The 16694-nt window shown below is 35.4% G+C and overlaps 1 protein-coding gene across 1 annotated transcript in view; it reads right to left on the reverse strand.

Annotated features, from left to right (window-relative positions):
• Positions 1 to 989: 989 nt before the first annotated feature.
• The window catches only part of CUL2 (cullin 2), a 45831-nt gene continuing 30126 nt past the window's right edge, over positions 990 to 16694 (reverse strand). Inside the window, exons 17-21 of the mRNA XM_081346539.1 lie at positions 9877 to 9943; positions 8649 to 8851; positions 5921 to 6022; positions 2673 to 2789; positions 990 to 1594 (exon numbers count right to left, since the gene is read on the reverse strand). Of these exons, the coding sequence (XP_081202665.1) occupies positions 1463 to 1594; positions 2673 to 2789; positions 5921 to 6022; positions 8649 to 8851; positions 9877 to 9943 (621 nt within the window). The 3' untranslated portion in view covers positions 990 to 1462. The remainder of the gene's footprint in view (positions 1595 to 2672; positions 2790 to 5920; positions 6023 to 8648; positions 8852 to 9876; positions 9944 to 16694) is intronic.

Below are 16694 nucleotides of genomic sequence, written 5' to 3' on the forward strand. Positions count from 1 at the left end.
CCTCAATGAAATTGAGTTTGACACCCCTGGCTTATAGGTTAGAATGTGTCTTGTGGCTATCTATTTTTACTTTTGTTTTAAGCCCATTTTGTGTTTATGTTTGATTTTAATCTGCCTGGAGTCCTGTAACAGTGTATGAGTAAAAATAATAAAGGTGGGATATGAATAAATAAAAATCAAGTAAATAAATAAATAAATAAATAAATAAATAAATAAATAAATAAATAATCAATGCATTTAATTTTAATATAGTTTCTTTCACAGATTCTGCAAAGAATTTTAATTTTGATCTATTCTTTCTACACAGATGGGGAAGATGTTATAAAGATCAGAAGATGTTCATTGACAAAATTATTATATAGAGATTTTATCTAAAGGAGCCAAGTAGCAAAAGGTGGGGGGAAGGCTGGATTTTGTAATTCACAGGGACTTTTAAAAATTCTTATAGGCCATGACATTATTTTAATGCAACAAAACCAAGCAGTGGTTTAGTGACACTTCGTTAAATACTCAAGTACTTTAAATCTTATTAAGCAGAACCATTTACCACTGTGAGTTTAGGTAGCCTGGTTCATAATAACTTTTCTTCATAATAACTTTTCTTCACAATTTGAGTTGTCAAAAATGCCATCATATAAATGAAAATTGATGTAATAAAGTAGCCTTTAGTTTTTCTCTTCCTACGTGGGAAGGGGGAGCATTTTAAAACTTATTCCTGCCTTCTAAGACTAATCCAATCACAGTGAAGTAGCATCCACATGACCCATTCTTTCTTAGATAAAATCAGCATAAGAGTAACTACCTGAACAGAATTATCCCTTTTCCAAGCTGGATCCTAAACAGAGTAATTTGGAAATACAGTCATTAATTTTACAGAGCAAGGGCATCCCTAAATATGAGCTAAATCCTGCTGATCAAACAGGAATGAGCTACAAAGATGCTTAACAGTGAAAACAATAGTTCAATTTATAAATTAAAACAAGTTGCACCACATATTCCATTTTTTATTTATTTGATAAGCAGTAGTACTATGTTTGTCTTTTTTACATTTCAGTGTAGATACAATTATTATGTTATCTGCCATATTACAATATTTAGTCTGTTTTAAGTTTGTGTTTTAAGATACATTAAAAAAACATCAACTGCAAACGTGGGAGGATGGACAGGTGGAAGGGGAAAAATGGTATCCAACCAAAATTTCCACATTTCAGCAAGACTTCACTCATTCTCTTTTAATAAAGTTTTAAGAAATGTCATAATGACATGAGCTCGGGATAACTATAGGCTTTTTTCTTCACTGATGCTCATGACGTGGCACTGGTGATGTTGTAAACAGCAGAAAAAACAGGGGCTGCCAAGTGACCAGTTATGGAGGCACTACAGACCTGCTTTTTTCCCCACAGAACACACCAAGCAGAGACAGAAACAACCTCCTTACAGCCATATCTGCAGAATATTAAACTCATGCTACATAGCTGTACTCGTCTGCCGAGGCCTGGCTCCGTTCAATGTACTGTTTGTCTATCAGAACTTCAATACACTTCTTAATCATGCTGATACTTGGGTTAAACCTAGCTCTTGATTGGCTAATTACCTGTGCAAAGGAGAGAAGAAAGAAAACCTGATGTAAATGCTGCCTAATTAAACGAGATGGGGGGAGGGGGATTTCAAAACCAAGCCAAGTACACACAAACACACTCACTCACTCACTCACTCACACACACACACACACACACACACACACACAAAAGATAGATAGATAGATAGATAGATAGATAGATAGATAGATAGATAGATAGATAGATAGATAGATAGATAGATAGACAGACAGACAGATTTTAACAGAGATTCATTTTCCCAAAATTGCAGGCCAGTTTGTATATTTCTGGAGCAAGTGAAAAGCTTGGGGCAAAGTTCCTAATTCATGCAGAGGAAACAATGTCTAGGATCATAACTTTTGGAAAAGCACTTTTGTGAAAAGGAAAAATACTATCACTCGATTCACGCTTGGATACTAATATGCCATGTGTCACCATGAACAGGCTCAGAATTGCGTATAAACAAAACCATTTATATTCAAGAGTCATCAACAATCTTTTTGATGCAAGACAACATATTTTAAGCTGGTCAGTTGATGGAGGTTAAAGAATACTAAGTATGACATTATATATCATAAGGTATGTATCTGTAACCCACTATAGATAGTCCTTGCTTAATGACATTGCTTAGTAACCGTTATGAAATTATGAGGACCTCCTTCCCGAAAAGAGTTATACATACTCTCTCTGATGGTGGTCAAATGATTGCATTTCAGGTGCTTAGTAATTGTTTGACCTTTATGACTTTTTTTGCTGCTTTCTGGTTTTTTCAGCTGGTTTCCATCAAAAACCACTGATGATACATTGATTCACTTAACAACTATGGTGTTTGCTTAATGACCACCAGAAAAAAGTTGTAAAATTGGGCTTGGTCGCATGGGTGCCTTGACTAATGGCCATTGTGACTTACGACAGAAAATCCACAGATTCCATTACGTTCATAAGTCGACGAATACAACATGTAACATGTCACACTTACTTCATGTGGCACAGGACAACCACCTTATTTCAATTGGCCCAGCTAACCACCCCACTTAACAAGATTTCTACTCGCCAAGCGGCACATAATCTTACCTCCTGAATGAGAGCATTGTGTCGCAACAACTTTCGAGCTTTCATGATGCGGACGATTGCAGCTTGAAGGTACATTTTTCTATCTTCATCTACAGCACTCCTTGTTTGTTCCATTTCCTGCAATACAGGACAGTATAATTCAGTGGGTTATTAGCTGTGATCACCTGCAGAGCCATCCTTATTCAAATTGTATAGTCTTTTGTGATCCGGATGAAAACTATTTTTTTCTTAATAAGATATACAGTATGGAAGAAGCTAATCCTTTGGTTTAGTTTAGAAACTAAATGAAACATGAATGAGGAACGATGGTGATCCTTTGCTTTAGCTTCTTTTCCAGAGTTTAAACCAGTGTTTTGCAATGTTGGCAACTTTAAGATCTGTGGACTTTAATTCCCAGAATTCTCCAGTCAACATGGGGAAACTGACTCATCTTAAAGTTGCCAAGTTTGAAAAACCCTGATTTAAATGAAGAGGTTGATAGCTAAAATAGATCTAAGTAGACCATACTTGGTTTGATCCTGTAAAGCAACTTTTCTGAAGTAATTTCACTGGGACAACATACCAGTTATATTGCGCTTTAGCTTTCAATGTTATTCAAATCCAGGCAATACGATGCAGACCTTAAGTAAATCTCTTACCTATTATTACAGTACAGAGATTCAAACAAACTATGCCTATGCTCTTACAAATTCTGGATTCACTGAATATTCCTAAATCCTATGGTAGAAATCCAAATAATGTTCTATGTGGAGATAGAGCACTAAGAATTCTTCTTTCCTCTCTTGTGATAAATGAAGTCACCATAGAGTCTTTAAGTACTTTTGCAGCAGCTGTGTATAAATCTTAAGCTAAAAGGAAATATGCCACTGAATATCAAGCTGCTAGATGCAACTACAACAGAGAATTACTATTTTGTGTTTACTTTCTGGGTTTCCTTGGATTATCAGGGGAGGATGGAAAAGAAAATGCTTAGCTAAATGAACCAGTAGCCAAATTCAGTTCAGCTCATCTTTTAATCAGAACCAGAAAGATTCCAGACACAATAAAAATTGAATATTATGGAACTATCATTGAAGATAAAAAAAGAATTGATAATTTTAGGACAACATTTATTTTACTGTTCTTTAAATCTGATTATCAGATAAAATCTGAAATGAAACCAACAGGAATACTTTTTCAGAATGTGAAGTATAGTGCTATGAACTGCTAAAGTTAAGGAACAAAATAAAAAATAATTCCATGTACATTGAAAAACAAATACTTTTGAGAAAACATGGTCAAACACCTTAAAAACAAAAAGTAATTTCAATCATCTTAGAAAAGCTTACTGCGTTAATAAGTACATTTAGCATTGCTTTGCCAAAGACTCTTATCAGATCAGTGGAGTAATAAGTACAATGTAATACTTGTTGTGAAATTGAAGTTCAAGACAAATTAATTCTTAGCTGTTCTAGATATTTCCTAAAACGTATGGCTGAAATAAACATTTCAAGTTTATTTTGTACTTTTGAAGCTGCAGTCATTATTAACATGTTGAAGCAAGCAGGACTGCTAGCTTACAGAACCAATGAGATCTCAAGTGAACCTATGAAGAAGAAATTCCCGGCCAACTTCGGCTAATAATGTCTTCCTAGAAAGGTATTTTATTATGCAAGTAGCACAATTTGAAATAGTTTAAAACAAATTAATGTAAAAGATAAAATTCAGAAAGTATTTTCAGCAAAAAACATTCTTTGAACAAAAACAAAATATTTGAAGATAAACGTATAATATATATAGTGGTAATGCCATTTTGGCTGTCATTTCCAAAATAGTGTACTGGCTAATAAAATTAATTTTAGATAATTATTGGTAATACTGTATTAGAAACATCTGGCGTGAATTGTTATATTTATTAATGTAATAACGTTGACAATGTAATTAATATTACATCAATGTATTAATGATCATAATGATCTTGAATAGTGTTAAAATATACCCAAATTATTAGTAAACAAATAAATAAAATACAAAATAAGTGTCTTGTGGGGAAACCTACATATCCCTTGTAAGTTAAAGGGAAATGATAAATAGAATTTAGTGCGTGTTGAAGCAAATCAGAGATGTTCTGAACAACAACAGATAGTAAAGAAAATAAATGAAGAACTAATGTCATAACCTTATTGGGAGATAAATACCACTGAACATATGGGTACTGATTATATAGGCTAGAATTGTAAAGAATGAAATAAATATAAAATAAACAGATAAAGCTATCTAAATTTACTAGCAAAATCCACAGGCAGCAGAAACCACCATGTTGCTTACTTATAAGCAATAAACAATTCTAGCTCCCTGTGGAGTCTGGAAGTGGTAAATGGATCTTACCTTGCACTAAAAATGCATAGGGGTTGCATTTCCAAAAAAGATTCCAAGTTATGTCAAAGAGTAGAGAATAGGTAGTTTTCACCAGATGAAATGAAAAAGAACCAAGCAGCAATAAATCAGAAAACAGAATATGCTATTTTTATGTTGTTTTTTATGGCTGTTAATTTTGAAAAGATACACATTTAGAAATATTTCTGATTCTCCCCTCTAAAGTATATTTTCCTTCTCATTTTGAAGGAATTTATTTATTTAATTGTACTTAATTGCTGAATTACTAAAAAAAAATAATAATCCTGAATTTGCCTTCAATGGCCCCAAACCTTCAGGAATATAACATTTAAAAAAAAATTAGAAAAGCTAGTTAGGTAGAAGTGTTAAACAAGCTGCTTTTTGACTATTTATTTCTGATATTATTAGTAAATGTTTGATGTAGTTTTAAAGAAGACCTGCTAAAAGTAATGGACTTTGTTAGTCATGATTTCAATGGGCTTCCTCTCCATATTTTTAACTGGGGATCCAACCCATAGTTGAGACAATGCAACCCTAGAAAGGGAATGTCAAAAAAGTATGCTCCCAGACTGCTAATCTCACCAAGTCTGCAACTGTTTCCAAGTTTCACTTTTATGTTTCAATACGTGGCAACCCTAAGTCAGTTGTCTGGGCTCAGCTGCTAATCAATGTCAGAACTGGTTAGTACTGGGATAAGGAAGGACTTTGTAGACAAGCCTTGGAAGCCCATGAATTATTTTGGAAGAAAAGAATGCCAAGAAAGCTGTACAGAAATGTCCAAAAGTGAGCTTGACTTAAAAGAGATGTTATTCAGTGTTAGGTCCCTCATGAAATACAGCTTATACGTTGTTATTAACATTAGCAATACTTGCCTGGGGGGTGTCTTTTTGCATTGAAGTAGTGATTTTAAATTTTGTTCGTTTACTGCTAAAATTCATATTTAATGAAAAAGTGGACTCTGCCTCTATATCCTCCTGCAAGAAAAAAGAGTGTTTTTCCTCTTTTCACACACGTATAAATGATGCCAAACGTATCAACAACTTGTCAGTTTAAGGAAAAGCATCTTGCTTTGAAAATCTGTGCTTGCATATGGATTACATCTCCACTGATGAAATATAAACATATTGCTACTTATTCAATTTGGCAAGTTTGAACTACTCCAATTCTCTACAGAGCATCTTGGATGCCTAAGACAGTGGAAGTAGTACATATGTTTTCAAACTAACCCCAATATAATTCTTTCAATAAAAGAAACACAGAAACATTCACGTTAGAAAGATTAACATGTAGTAAATGTGATCTTTTTGGAAAATATCTTTTGCCGAAAAAGGAGAATATTTTGTAGTTAAGAGGCCCTTAACAAAACAGCATCACTTTGGAGGCAACTTACTTTCAGTTTAACCAGCTAGAAATAACATTAAGGGTAGATTTAAATAATAGTGACAAAATATACATTTCAATACTACCATTGGCTCTACGGTGGCATTTGCACCATAATTTGTAAAGTATCAATCAATAATATGTATTCAGTCAACGATCAGAAAAATTTAAAAGAACAAACCCAAAACCGAGTGAAACAAATAAATACAATAACAAACTAACAATAGCAAAGTAAATAACAGAACATAACATTAACTCCTCAAACGCTATATTAATACAATTTTTACCCAGGAGATAGATCTAAAACATTAATAGGTATAAAACAAAGATAAAAACCACATATTCTCTATAATTAATCGTTAAGATATACCAAACCAAACAGTATTTTAAAACAAAAGGTAAATATACTGCTCAAAAAAATAAAGGGAACACTTAAACAACACAATGTACTGTATTTAATAGTAGGATGTCTTATCTTGTGTTCCCTTTATTTTTTTGAGCAGTATATTTCTTTGATCTATTATATTTTGCTTTCATTGTAGAATACAAAATTGAGCTATGACACTTATAATGAATGGTTTTAAATCCTGAAGGAGAAGTGTCCTGTAAAAATTTATATGACCTCTCAGGGAATTTGGGATACAACGTAGAATGACTTAATGTATCTGTAAAATTCACAAGGCAGTAATAGGTGTTTCACTGTTTCAATGTCCTTTTTCATCACACGGGCACAATATGTAGAGTAACCTGCAACTAGATGAACTCATATGATATGCCATGCTAACTTACATGCCATGGGACAGGATACATGCAGCATGTTAAGCCAACACTAAACATTTATGAATGACCTAATGACACAATGATAATTTTCCTCTCTCAGCTAATTTACATGGTATCACACGGTTTCACTGAGATCTTGGGACCTCTCTGGGCTACAGTAGAGCACGCAAGTAAATGCTTAAAATATATGTATCTCTGGTGACTTCTGAAGTCTTTTAAAATGTCCACAAGTTAATACACAGAGAACCACAATTCTAAATTGTCACCAATGGGATTCTTAGGAGTCGCCCCTCCCTTTCTCTTCCTTTTCTGAAGAGCAAGTCATATTTAAAATAAATTTTCAAAGCTCTATGAATTTCAAGTCCTTTGCCAAGTACATCAGGACTGTGTTCAAGAAGCATTTGGGTGGTTTATAGAAATGAAGAATGGGAAATGCTAACACTTTTTAAGCAGTTATGTACAAACAACTATTTCAAATCTACTGAATGTATTTCTATATACACTGTTGCGGCAGGCAACAGTGACAGGAAGCAACAATTCAGCTCTATCAAAAAATATCTTATACACAAAGACATTTCTAGAAAACAACTGTTTTTGGTAAAATGGCTAACTTAACTGTTTCAATGTCTAGGAAACCTTTGTATTTAAAAAGTAAATTCAATACAGAATATAATTTTAACTTTAAACCATTCTTGGACTACAGCCTTATCCACAGAATCATGCTACCTCCAAAATTTTAAACTTCATATCTTAATTTAATGTATAATGTATGCTTTACATCAGGGGTGTCAAACTCGCAATGTCATGTGATGTGATGCAATGTATCACAACTTTTTTCCATTGCCAGCAATGGGGTGGGCGTGGTTTCACCCTGACGCATCCAGCCTGCGGACCGGCAGTTTGAAACGTCTGCTTTACATTAATGTTTTACTTACTACCTATAGTATTTTTTGAACTGAACTGAATAACAAGTGTTTTTAACAGGAAGCTCAATAGGGGGACTTGCACATTTTTGATCATAAAATGACTATGAAGTATATTACAATATTATAAGCTTCTTTTTTAAAACTAATTTTCATCAGAGAGGTTTTTCACAGAGGAAAAAATAATATAAATTTAAAGAAAAAGAAAGAAAAGTAATGTAAGAAATAAAAAGACAACAGAAAAAAGAAATAATTTCTGATGCTCTTTACAGCAGTTATAAATACATTTTCACTTTATCATCTCTACAGTGACTTTTTAACCACATTCTGAGAATGCTATAAGCTTCTAAAGATACATTAGAATATATTTGCTTCATAATAGTTCAGTTTTGTTACTAATCTGTATTTCTGTATCTGTACATGTTTTTCTTATTTGTATCATCTACTATTTCTATTTTTTAAAACATATAATAGAAAAATGCCCCCACCCCGCCATGTGTCTTTTTTTGTAACTTACCTTATCTGAGTCATGGTTGATCATTTTGACATCAAGTAATGATTTGATAGTTTTGGTCAGTTCCTTCTCATTCATTTGTGTGCTATCCTGGAGTTCTTTGTAACTGACGGTTTCACTATTGTTAAAGGCCAGCAGCACTGCCATTTGGTAAGTGGTAACCATGGCTACATAGGGTTTGCACAAATAATTCATTTTGACCTCGCCTGCAAGTTAATTATAAAGTATAAAGATAATGAATTAATTGAATTAAACCTCAAAAATTATTAATAAAGCCTCCCTTCATTCCTCCAACTTGGCGGCAGGAAGAAAGTCATATTTGATCCAAGGGTACAGCAAAACCAGAACTGAATTTGCAAGACTGTCCTGAAGAGAAATTAGATTTTTAAAAAGGATGCTACAGGTAGCTTTTGATTTATGAACTGAGCCCAAAATTTATGTTGCTAAGCGAGACAGTTGTTAAAGAGAATTCTGCCCCATTTTGTGACCTTTCTTGACAAAGTTGTTAAGTGAATCACTGCAGTTGTTACGTTAATAACATGGTTGTTAAGCAAATCTGGCTTCTCAACTGACTTTGCTTGTCAGATGGTTACAAACGGTGATCATATGAACCCAGGACACTGCAACCGTCATAAACATGAGTCAGTTGCCAAACACCTGGATTTTGATCAAATTATTGTGGGATGCTGCAATGGTCTTAAGCACGAAAAATAGCCATAAGTCACATTTTTCAGTGCAGTTGTAACTGTGAACGGTTATTAAATGAACTGCTATAAGTCGAGGATTACCTATACTTTGAAAAGTATAGGGCAGAGGTAGGCAACCTCGGCTCTTTTATGACTCATGGACTTCAACTCCCAGAATTCCTGAGTCAGCTGACTCAGGAATTCATTAAAAAGCCAAGGTTGCCTACCCCTGGTATAGGGGATACAGAAGCATTTTTTAAAATTTAAGTTACAATGCTTGGTTAGTTTTTCTCCTGAAAAAAAAATCAGTCAAGAATGTAAAGTATAAAATTTAAAACAACTGATTTTTCAGATAACAACCACAAGAATTGTAATAAAAATATCCAACTGAGATATATTAAGATAACCAGATTAGCTAAAATAGAGAAAATAATTTAAATTTAAGGCTTATCATCATCAAAACTTCAAAAGATGTGCAATATACATTTCAACTAAACAAAATAATTATTCTTTCAAAAGCTAAGGATCATGTAAATTTATTTTACCTGTGCAAAGATAATGTAACCAGGTAAGTTTCCTTCCACTGAAATGTTGACTGTAAAATAATTCAAACTGAAAAACAAAACAATCATTTTGGTCAAATATTTCAAGGGCTTTAAAAATAATATGTAAAAGCAGAAAAAAATATTTTTAAAAACATTAAAAATAATGACCTTATCTGAAACACAACAAAGATTAATTAAAAACAAGGTCAAAGTGGAATAACTGAATTATATTATCTATATATTGTAAAAAAATTCTACTTCTGAATGCGGAACCCTGGACAATGAAGTGTCACAGAAACAACAATGATTTCTTAGTGCTTCTCAATTTACATTCATTCACCTTCATAGAGATGAGAAACACACTGATTTATTCAAAGCTACCCAAGACATCTTAAAACTCTAACTCTTCCTCCCCAACCTGAAAATCCAAATCCAACTTATTTGTGCCCAGCAAGATACGGTAGTCCAGTCAAGCACAACTAGAAATATTAGCACTATCTTTATTGTAAAGCTACATTAACAGAAGCTTTCCTTTCTGAAAAGTTTCCTACGGAAAATTTCCTGTGGGCTGACGTATCTTTTACACACTAATTGTGCAGTTGGTGATCATCCCCACTTAACATTACAATTTGGTACTATAGATTTATTATGCAACTTCAGAAGTCGTGGGTGCTTCATCACTGGAAGTTTTTAAAAAAAGACTGGGACAGCCACTTGTCTGAAATGGTATAGGATCTCCTGCTTGAGCAGGGGGTTGGACTAGAAGACCTCCAAGGTCCCGTTGAGCAATACATTTTTTTATACTCAGAGCTACTTTTAAATGAATTTGTACATTTTTATATAACATAGCAACAATGTGCCCCAAATCACTATCAATCCCATTTGAAAATGGAGACTGTAGAGATATTGGGAACTACTTTTAAGAAGTCCACATCATCATCATAGATAGGAGAAATGGGACACCTTACTTTTTTATTCATTGGGCATCTCAAAATCCTAAAGACATAATGTGAAAAATGAAAAAAGACCTGAAAAATGTTCTAGCTAGCAATTTCTTCTTGGATGATTTAAAAGAAGTTTAGGAGCCCCAGTCCTAAAATTGTGCTTCAAAAGTTGCAAATCAATTCTCAACAACAAGCCACACTGCACAGTAGTCTATTTTCTTAACAAAAACACTCAGAACAGGAACAATAGCACCTCCATTCCTTTAGCTGTTTATTTTAACAGGGCAAGCTGTTTTCTGAGAAACTTTAAACAGTACCTAGAACAATTTGTCCTTTGATGAAAGAAAAATGGAAGAGACTTTCTACAGATTCTTAAATAACTCTAAAAAGTATTTTGAATCTCTTGCTACACTGATTGCAAAAAGATAAACCTCACATGAATGACTTTCTATGAAATATTAAGTGTGTATTATGTGGGTACTTATTTAATCCCATACGTCAAGTGCACACACCTTAATTGATGTTTTATGAAATTAATAACCAGACTGGAAGTTAGTACAATATCATTTAATTTAACTAATTTAAATTTTATTTCCCAAGCCTCAGAACTTAATATGGGGTGTGTGTCTTCTCCTGCTGCTGTCATGAGATTTAAATGAAGAAAGAATAAATTTTCTATTTCATAGCTCTTTTCCCCCTGAAATGAACTAAAAATAAAAAGCAAGTTCTAGCTAAATTCAAATAATATTAGCCAATTACCTCTAATCTAATGAATCTGAAAGCAAACACTGAGGATCAAAATGTGCAAGGAAACCAATTAAGAATTTGCTTATTATGCAATTTTATCTAACTCCAAAGAAGTACACAAAAAAAGCTAAACATTCCGTCAATTCTTCAACAGCTGTCTTGAATGCCCACTGACATTATGCCAGCCACATTTGCACCCCAGATTGGTTTAGTAAGGAATTTAATGGAGACAAGAGAAATTTGGGGCAAAATTATTTGGAACCTGGCAGCCTTTTCAAGGTTTTAGACCATTATTCCCATACTAAGCTTCTTTGCAACTTTTTGTAATCAGGTATCATCCAGATGTATTTGAATTGCAATTCCTAGGATTGCATTAGGCTGTAGGAGACATTTACAGAAAATATGTTTCTTTGAATAAAGTTTTTAGAATAATTAATCTACCTATGCAAGCTATTAGCATGTATGTATGAATCCTGGAAAAAAATGTCATATACAAGATTTCATATAATATATTTCAGATAAATTTGCCTTCCTTTTATAAGTATTGTTCTGATTTTTAGGTTTTGGTTAAATAGCTTCAAAAGCATGCTGCCTCTTGATTTAATCATACCATTTTATTAGTTGGACCACAAAACATTTCATAATTCCCTACATTATTTTCTCACTATACATCAGGAAATTCAGAAAATATCTAAATAAAGAGTTTGTATTACTCATTCCAGATTATATGGTATACCTCTATAGTAATGACTAATTTTGCAAATGTCGGAAGAGCTGGGAAAGGAGCTACCATGGGACGTTAAAATGTTAAGTCTGAGGATGGTATGTTATAGGAATATAAATAAATACGCCAGAAACTGATGCAATATACTAGTTCTACTCTTTCTGTCCACTGTTTTTCATTCTCTAGCTAACTACCACCTATTCATTAGGACCTGCAATTCTAGTATCTGTATTTTTGAATATCCAGTGGATATTCCCATCGCCCAGTGCGCTCACACAGGGAGGGCCTCCTCAGGGTACCGTCGGCTAGACAATGTCGGCTGGCGAACCCCAGGGGAAGGGCCTTCTCTGTGGGAGCACCAGTCCTATGGAACCAGCTCCCCCCTGAGCTTCAGATGGCCCAAGATCTCCAGTCCTTTCGCCGCGGCCTCAAAACACTCCTTTTCCACCTGGCTGACCTGGACTGACAGGCATTTTAATTATGTTTACAATTTTTAATTTATTTTTAATTTTTAATTTTAATTTATTGCACAAAGGACTTTAATTTTAATTTTATCTTAATTTCTGTACTTATTATATGTTATTGTTGTTAGCCGCCCTGAGATAGGGCGGGATATAAGTCCCATTAATAAATAAATAAATAAATAAATAAAAATATCCAGTGGAGTTGCAGGCTTAGGGCAACATTTATGTGCTTGGGATTGTCAGATCACAAAATTGTCCCTCTCAGAATTTTCTCAGCATTTAATTATATTATTTTTGCAGGTGCTTCTTTTATGAAAAAAATGGACACAAAGTTGATAATGACCAACTTCTCCTTCTGTGAATTTTATTCTCCTCCTCTCTTTATTATATGATTGGCCACACAGGCAGTCAGATGTTTCAGACTAGATTTCAGATTTTTATTCACCTATATAAAGTCCTTCCCAGGGACCTGGAATAGGCAGATGTTGTTCTTTGATGCTATTATAGGTGTCGATCACAAGGTGTAATCTGTTCCAAGTTTGGTTTAGAGGTTAAGACACCAGACAAGAAACCATCTCAGGCATGAAAGCCAGCTGGATGATCTTGGTCCAGTCACTCTCTCTCAGCACAACCTACCTCACAAGATTGTTGTTGTGGGCAAAACAGGAGAAAGAAGGAGTACTATTTATGTTTGTTACTTGCAGTAATTTATACAAGTAATAAAGGCAGGATGGAAATAAATAAATAAAGCTGCATTTTGCAATTGATGGCACAACATTCCTACATTCATTGTGGCTTGGATGCATGATTTGCAGTTTTAAACTTTTCAGTCCCCAATGCAAAATCACTGACAGGTAACAACCAAAGACAAAAAGGAGAAAAGAACATGCCTGTAGAATTGATCATCAGGAGTAGAAATGATTTTTAAGCACTGCTGTTATGGGACAGTTTTATTCCTCACCAGTCAACTGGTCTTCTCAGCTATACTCATCCTTAATTCGCTCTGGGAGGCATGATGAGTACCAAAAATGATGAATACCAAACAAATTTTTCCCACAAGGAATAAATAATGCGGTGAATCACACAAGACAGCCGAAACTTACAAGTTCTAGCTTATGCATTGAGTACCAAACTAACAATGAAAACTAATCTCAGTGGCAAAGCACAGACCCTTCTCTGCCTAACTTCAAAGCTGAAGAGCCAGCGCTTGTCCGAGGACGTCTCCGGGATATTTGCAAGACCGTCTGCTACCAGGAATGACTTCCAATCGCCTGGTGCGCTCACACAGGGAGGGCCTCCTCAGGGTGCCGTCGGCTAGACAATGTTGGCTGGCGACCCCCAGGGGGAGGGCCTTCTCTGTGGGAGCGCCAGCCCTGTGGAATCAGCTTCCCCTGGAGCTCCTGATGGCCCTGGATCTCCGGACCTTTCATCGCGGCCTCAAAACATTTCTTTTCCCATCAGGCTGACCTGGACTGACGATAGGGATATTTTTTTAAAAAAAAATGTTTTTAATATTTTATCACTGGGGATTGTTAATCTTTTTTTAACATTTGTATTATTGTGTTTTATTGTTGTTAGCTGCCCTGAGTCCTTCGGGAGATAGGGCGGCATGTAAGTCCCAATAATAAATAAATAAATAAATAAATGATTTACTGACCTTGAGATTTCTAGAAAAAATGAAGCTTTTAAAAGAGAGGGTGAGATAAGAGAAAAAGCAAAAGAATGAATTATGAGAAGCATCCTTGCTAAAAAGAAAAGCTAACTGATTCTGACAAGTTCTTGGTCAAAGAAACAGATTTATCACAGAAACGTTTTATGTTCCTCTGACTGATTAACTGTAATGGAGGAAAATTTAAGACAAAGAAAGGAGGATACATTTTTTCAGAAATCTGAAGGAAGGCTAAGGCAAGTTATACAGATACAGGGCTTCATTTAAATTGTCATCAATTTAAGCCAAAGATCAAAGGCTTCTTTCTTGATGCTGGCAAATTGGAAATAAAATATTAACTTGAGCTAACAGCTGAAGGAATATAAGAACTGTTTCAAATACTTTGGAACTTTTCACAAGTTTATGAAAAAAAGGCAGAAAAGAGAAAGAACTGTTTAATGTTAAGAAGCCTTGTAAGGACAAATCACAAAGCAACAAGAAACTCAGATGGGTCTTTCAGAAACTATAGAACATAAAATATTGTTAGAAAAAACCACTCCACAATAAAAAATGCTAATAAGTAGATATTAGCCAAGAGCTTGATATATGAAGTCTAAATTAAAATAGATGTGAAAGAACACCTTCCAAGGAAGGTCTTTCATGAAGGGGAAAAAAGCAAGAACTATTCCTGTACAACAAAGATTACAAAAAAAAACCCCTAATGGTAATGGTTAGCGGACCAGGCTAGAAAGCAGAAGACTGTGAGTTTTAGTCCCAACTTAGCCATGAAAGCCAGATGGGTGATCTTGAGCCAGTCACTCTCTCAGCCCAACTCACCCCATAGGGCTGATGTTGAGAAAGTAATAGGAGAAAAGAGTACAGTATTAAATATGTTCACTGCCATGAGTTATTTCTAAAAGTAATAAAAATGGGATACTGATAAATATATATTTCAGGAGAAAGTTTCTCCCACATACCAATGTCCTTACCTTACCAGGTTCGCCTGGTGCGCCAGTTGCGGCCCTATCTAGACCGAGATGCCTTACGTACGGTCACTCATGCGCTCGTGACCTCTCGTCTTGACTACTGCAACGCTCTCTACATGGGGCTACCCTTGAAGACCACTCGGAGGCTCCAACTGGTACAGAATGCAGCCGCGAGAGTTGTATTGGGAGTTTCCCGACACTCCCATGTCACCACCTTTGCTCCGCGAGCTGCATTGGCTTCCAGTTGTCTTCCGAGTGAGGTTCAAGGTGTTAGTAATGACCTACAAAGCCCTACATGGCATGGGTCCGGAATACCTTGGGGAGCACCTGCGGCCAGCGTCATCTTCCCTCTGCCCAGTACGCTCCCACAGAGAGGGCCTCCTCAGGGTGCCACTGGTCAAAGAATGCTGACTGGTGGCCCCCAGGGGGAGGGCGTTCTCTGTGGGTGCACCGGATTTATGGAACCATCTTCCGGTCGAGCTCCGGATGGCGCCCGATCTCCGCTCCTTCCGGCGCGATCTTAAAACCCATCTCTTTAAACAAGCTGGCCTGGCCTGATGGGACGGGGTGGGATTTTATAAATGGACTTCAATTTTTAATCTGTATTAATTTATTATGGGCATTGTTTAATTACTTAATATTTTTTAATTTTTGTATCTTGTTTTTATGTATTGCCCTGTTCACCGCCCTGAGTCCTTCGGGAGAAGGGCGGTATACAAATTAAATAAATAAATAAATAAATAAATAAATAAATAAATAAATAAATTAAAGGTAAAGGTTCCCCCGCACTTGTGTGCTAGTCGTTTCCGACTCTAGGGGCCGGTGCTCATCTCCGTTTCAAAGCCAAAGAGCCAGCGCTTGTCCGAGGACGTCTCCGTGGTCATGTGGCCGGCATGATTAGATGCCATAGGCACACGGAACGCTGTTACCGTCCCACCGTAGTTGGTCCCTATTTTTCTACTTGCATTTTTACGTACTTTCAAACTGCTAGGCTGGCAGAAGCTGGGACGAGTAACAGGCGCTCACTCTGTTACGTGGCACTCGGGATTCGACCCGCCAAACTGCCAACCTTCTGATCGACAAGCTCAGTGTCCTAACCCACTGAGCCACCTTAGTATACCTTAGTATACACAGGTATAAACATATTCCTTAAAAGAGGATGTATGTGGTTTCCCTATGTGCAATTTGACATTCTGTAGAATTTAATATCTTTAGGAAAGAAATATGACACGATGAAAGACAGTACCCTGAATTCAATAGCCTAGGGTAAATTATAAGTACCCACCCTTGTAATTTATAGAAATA

The sequence above is a fragment of the Vipera berus genome (assembly GCF_964194415.1).
Source record: "Vipera berus genome assembly, chromosome: Z".
In the NCBI taxonomy this organism is placed as follows: domain Eukaryota; kingdom Metazoa; phylum Chordata; class Lepidosauria; order Squamata; family Viperidae; genus Vipera; species Vipera berus.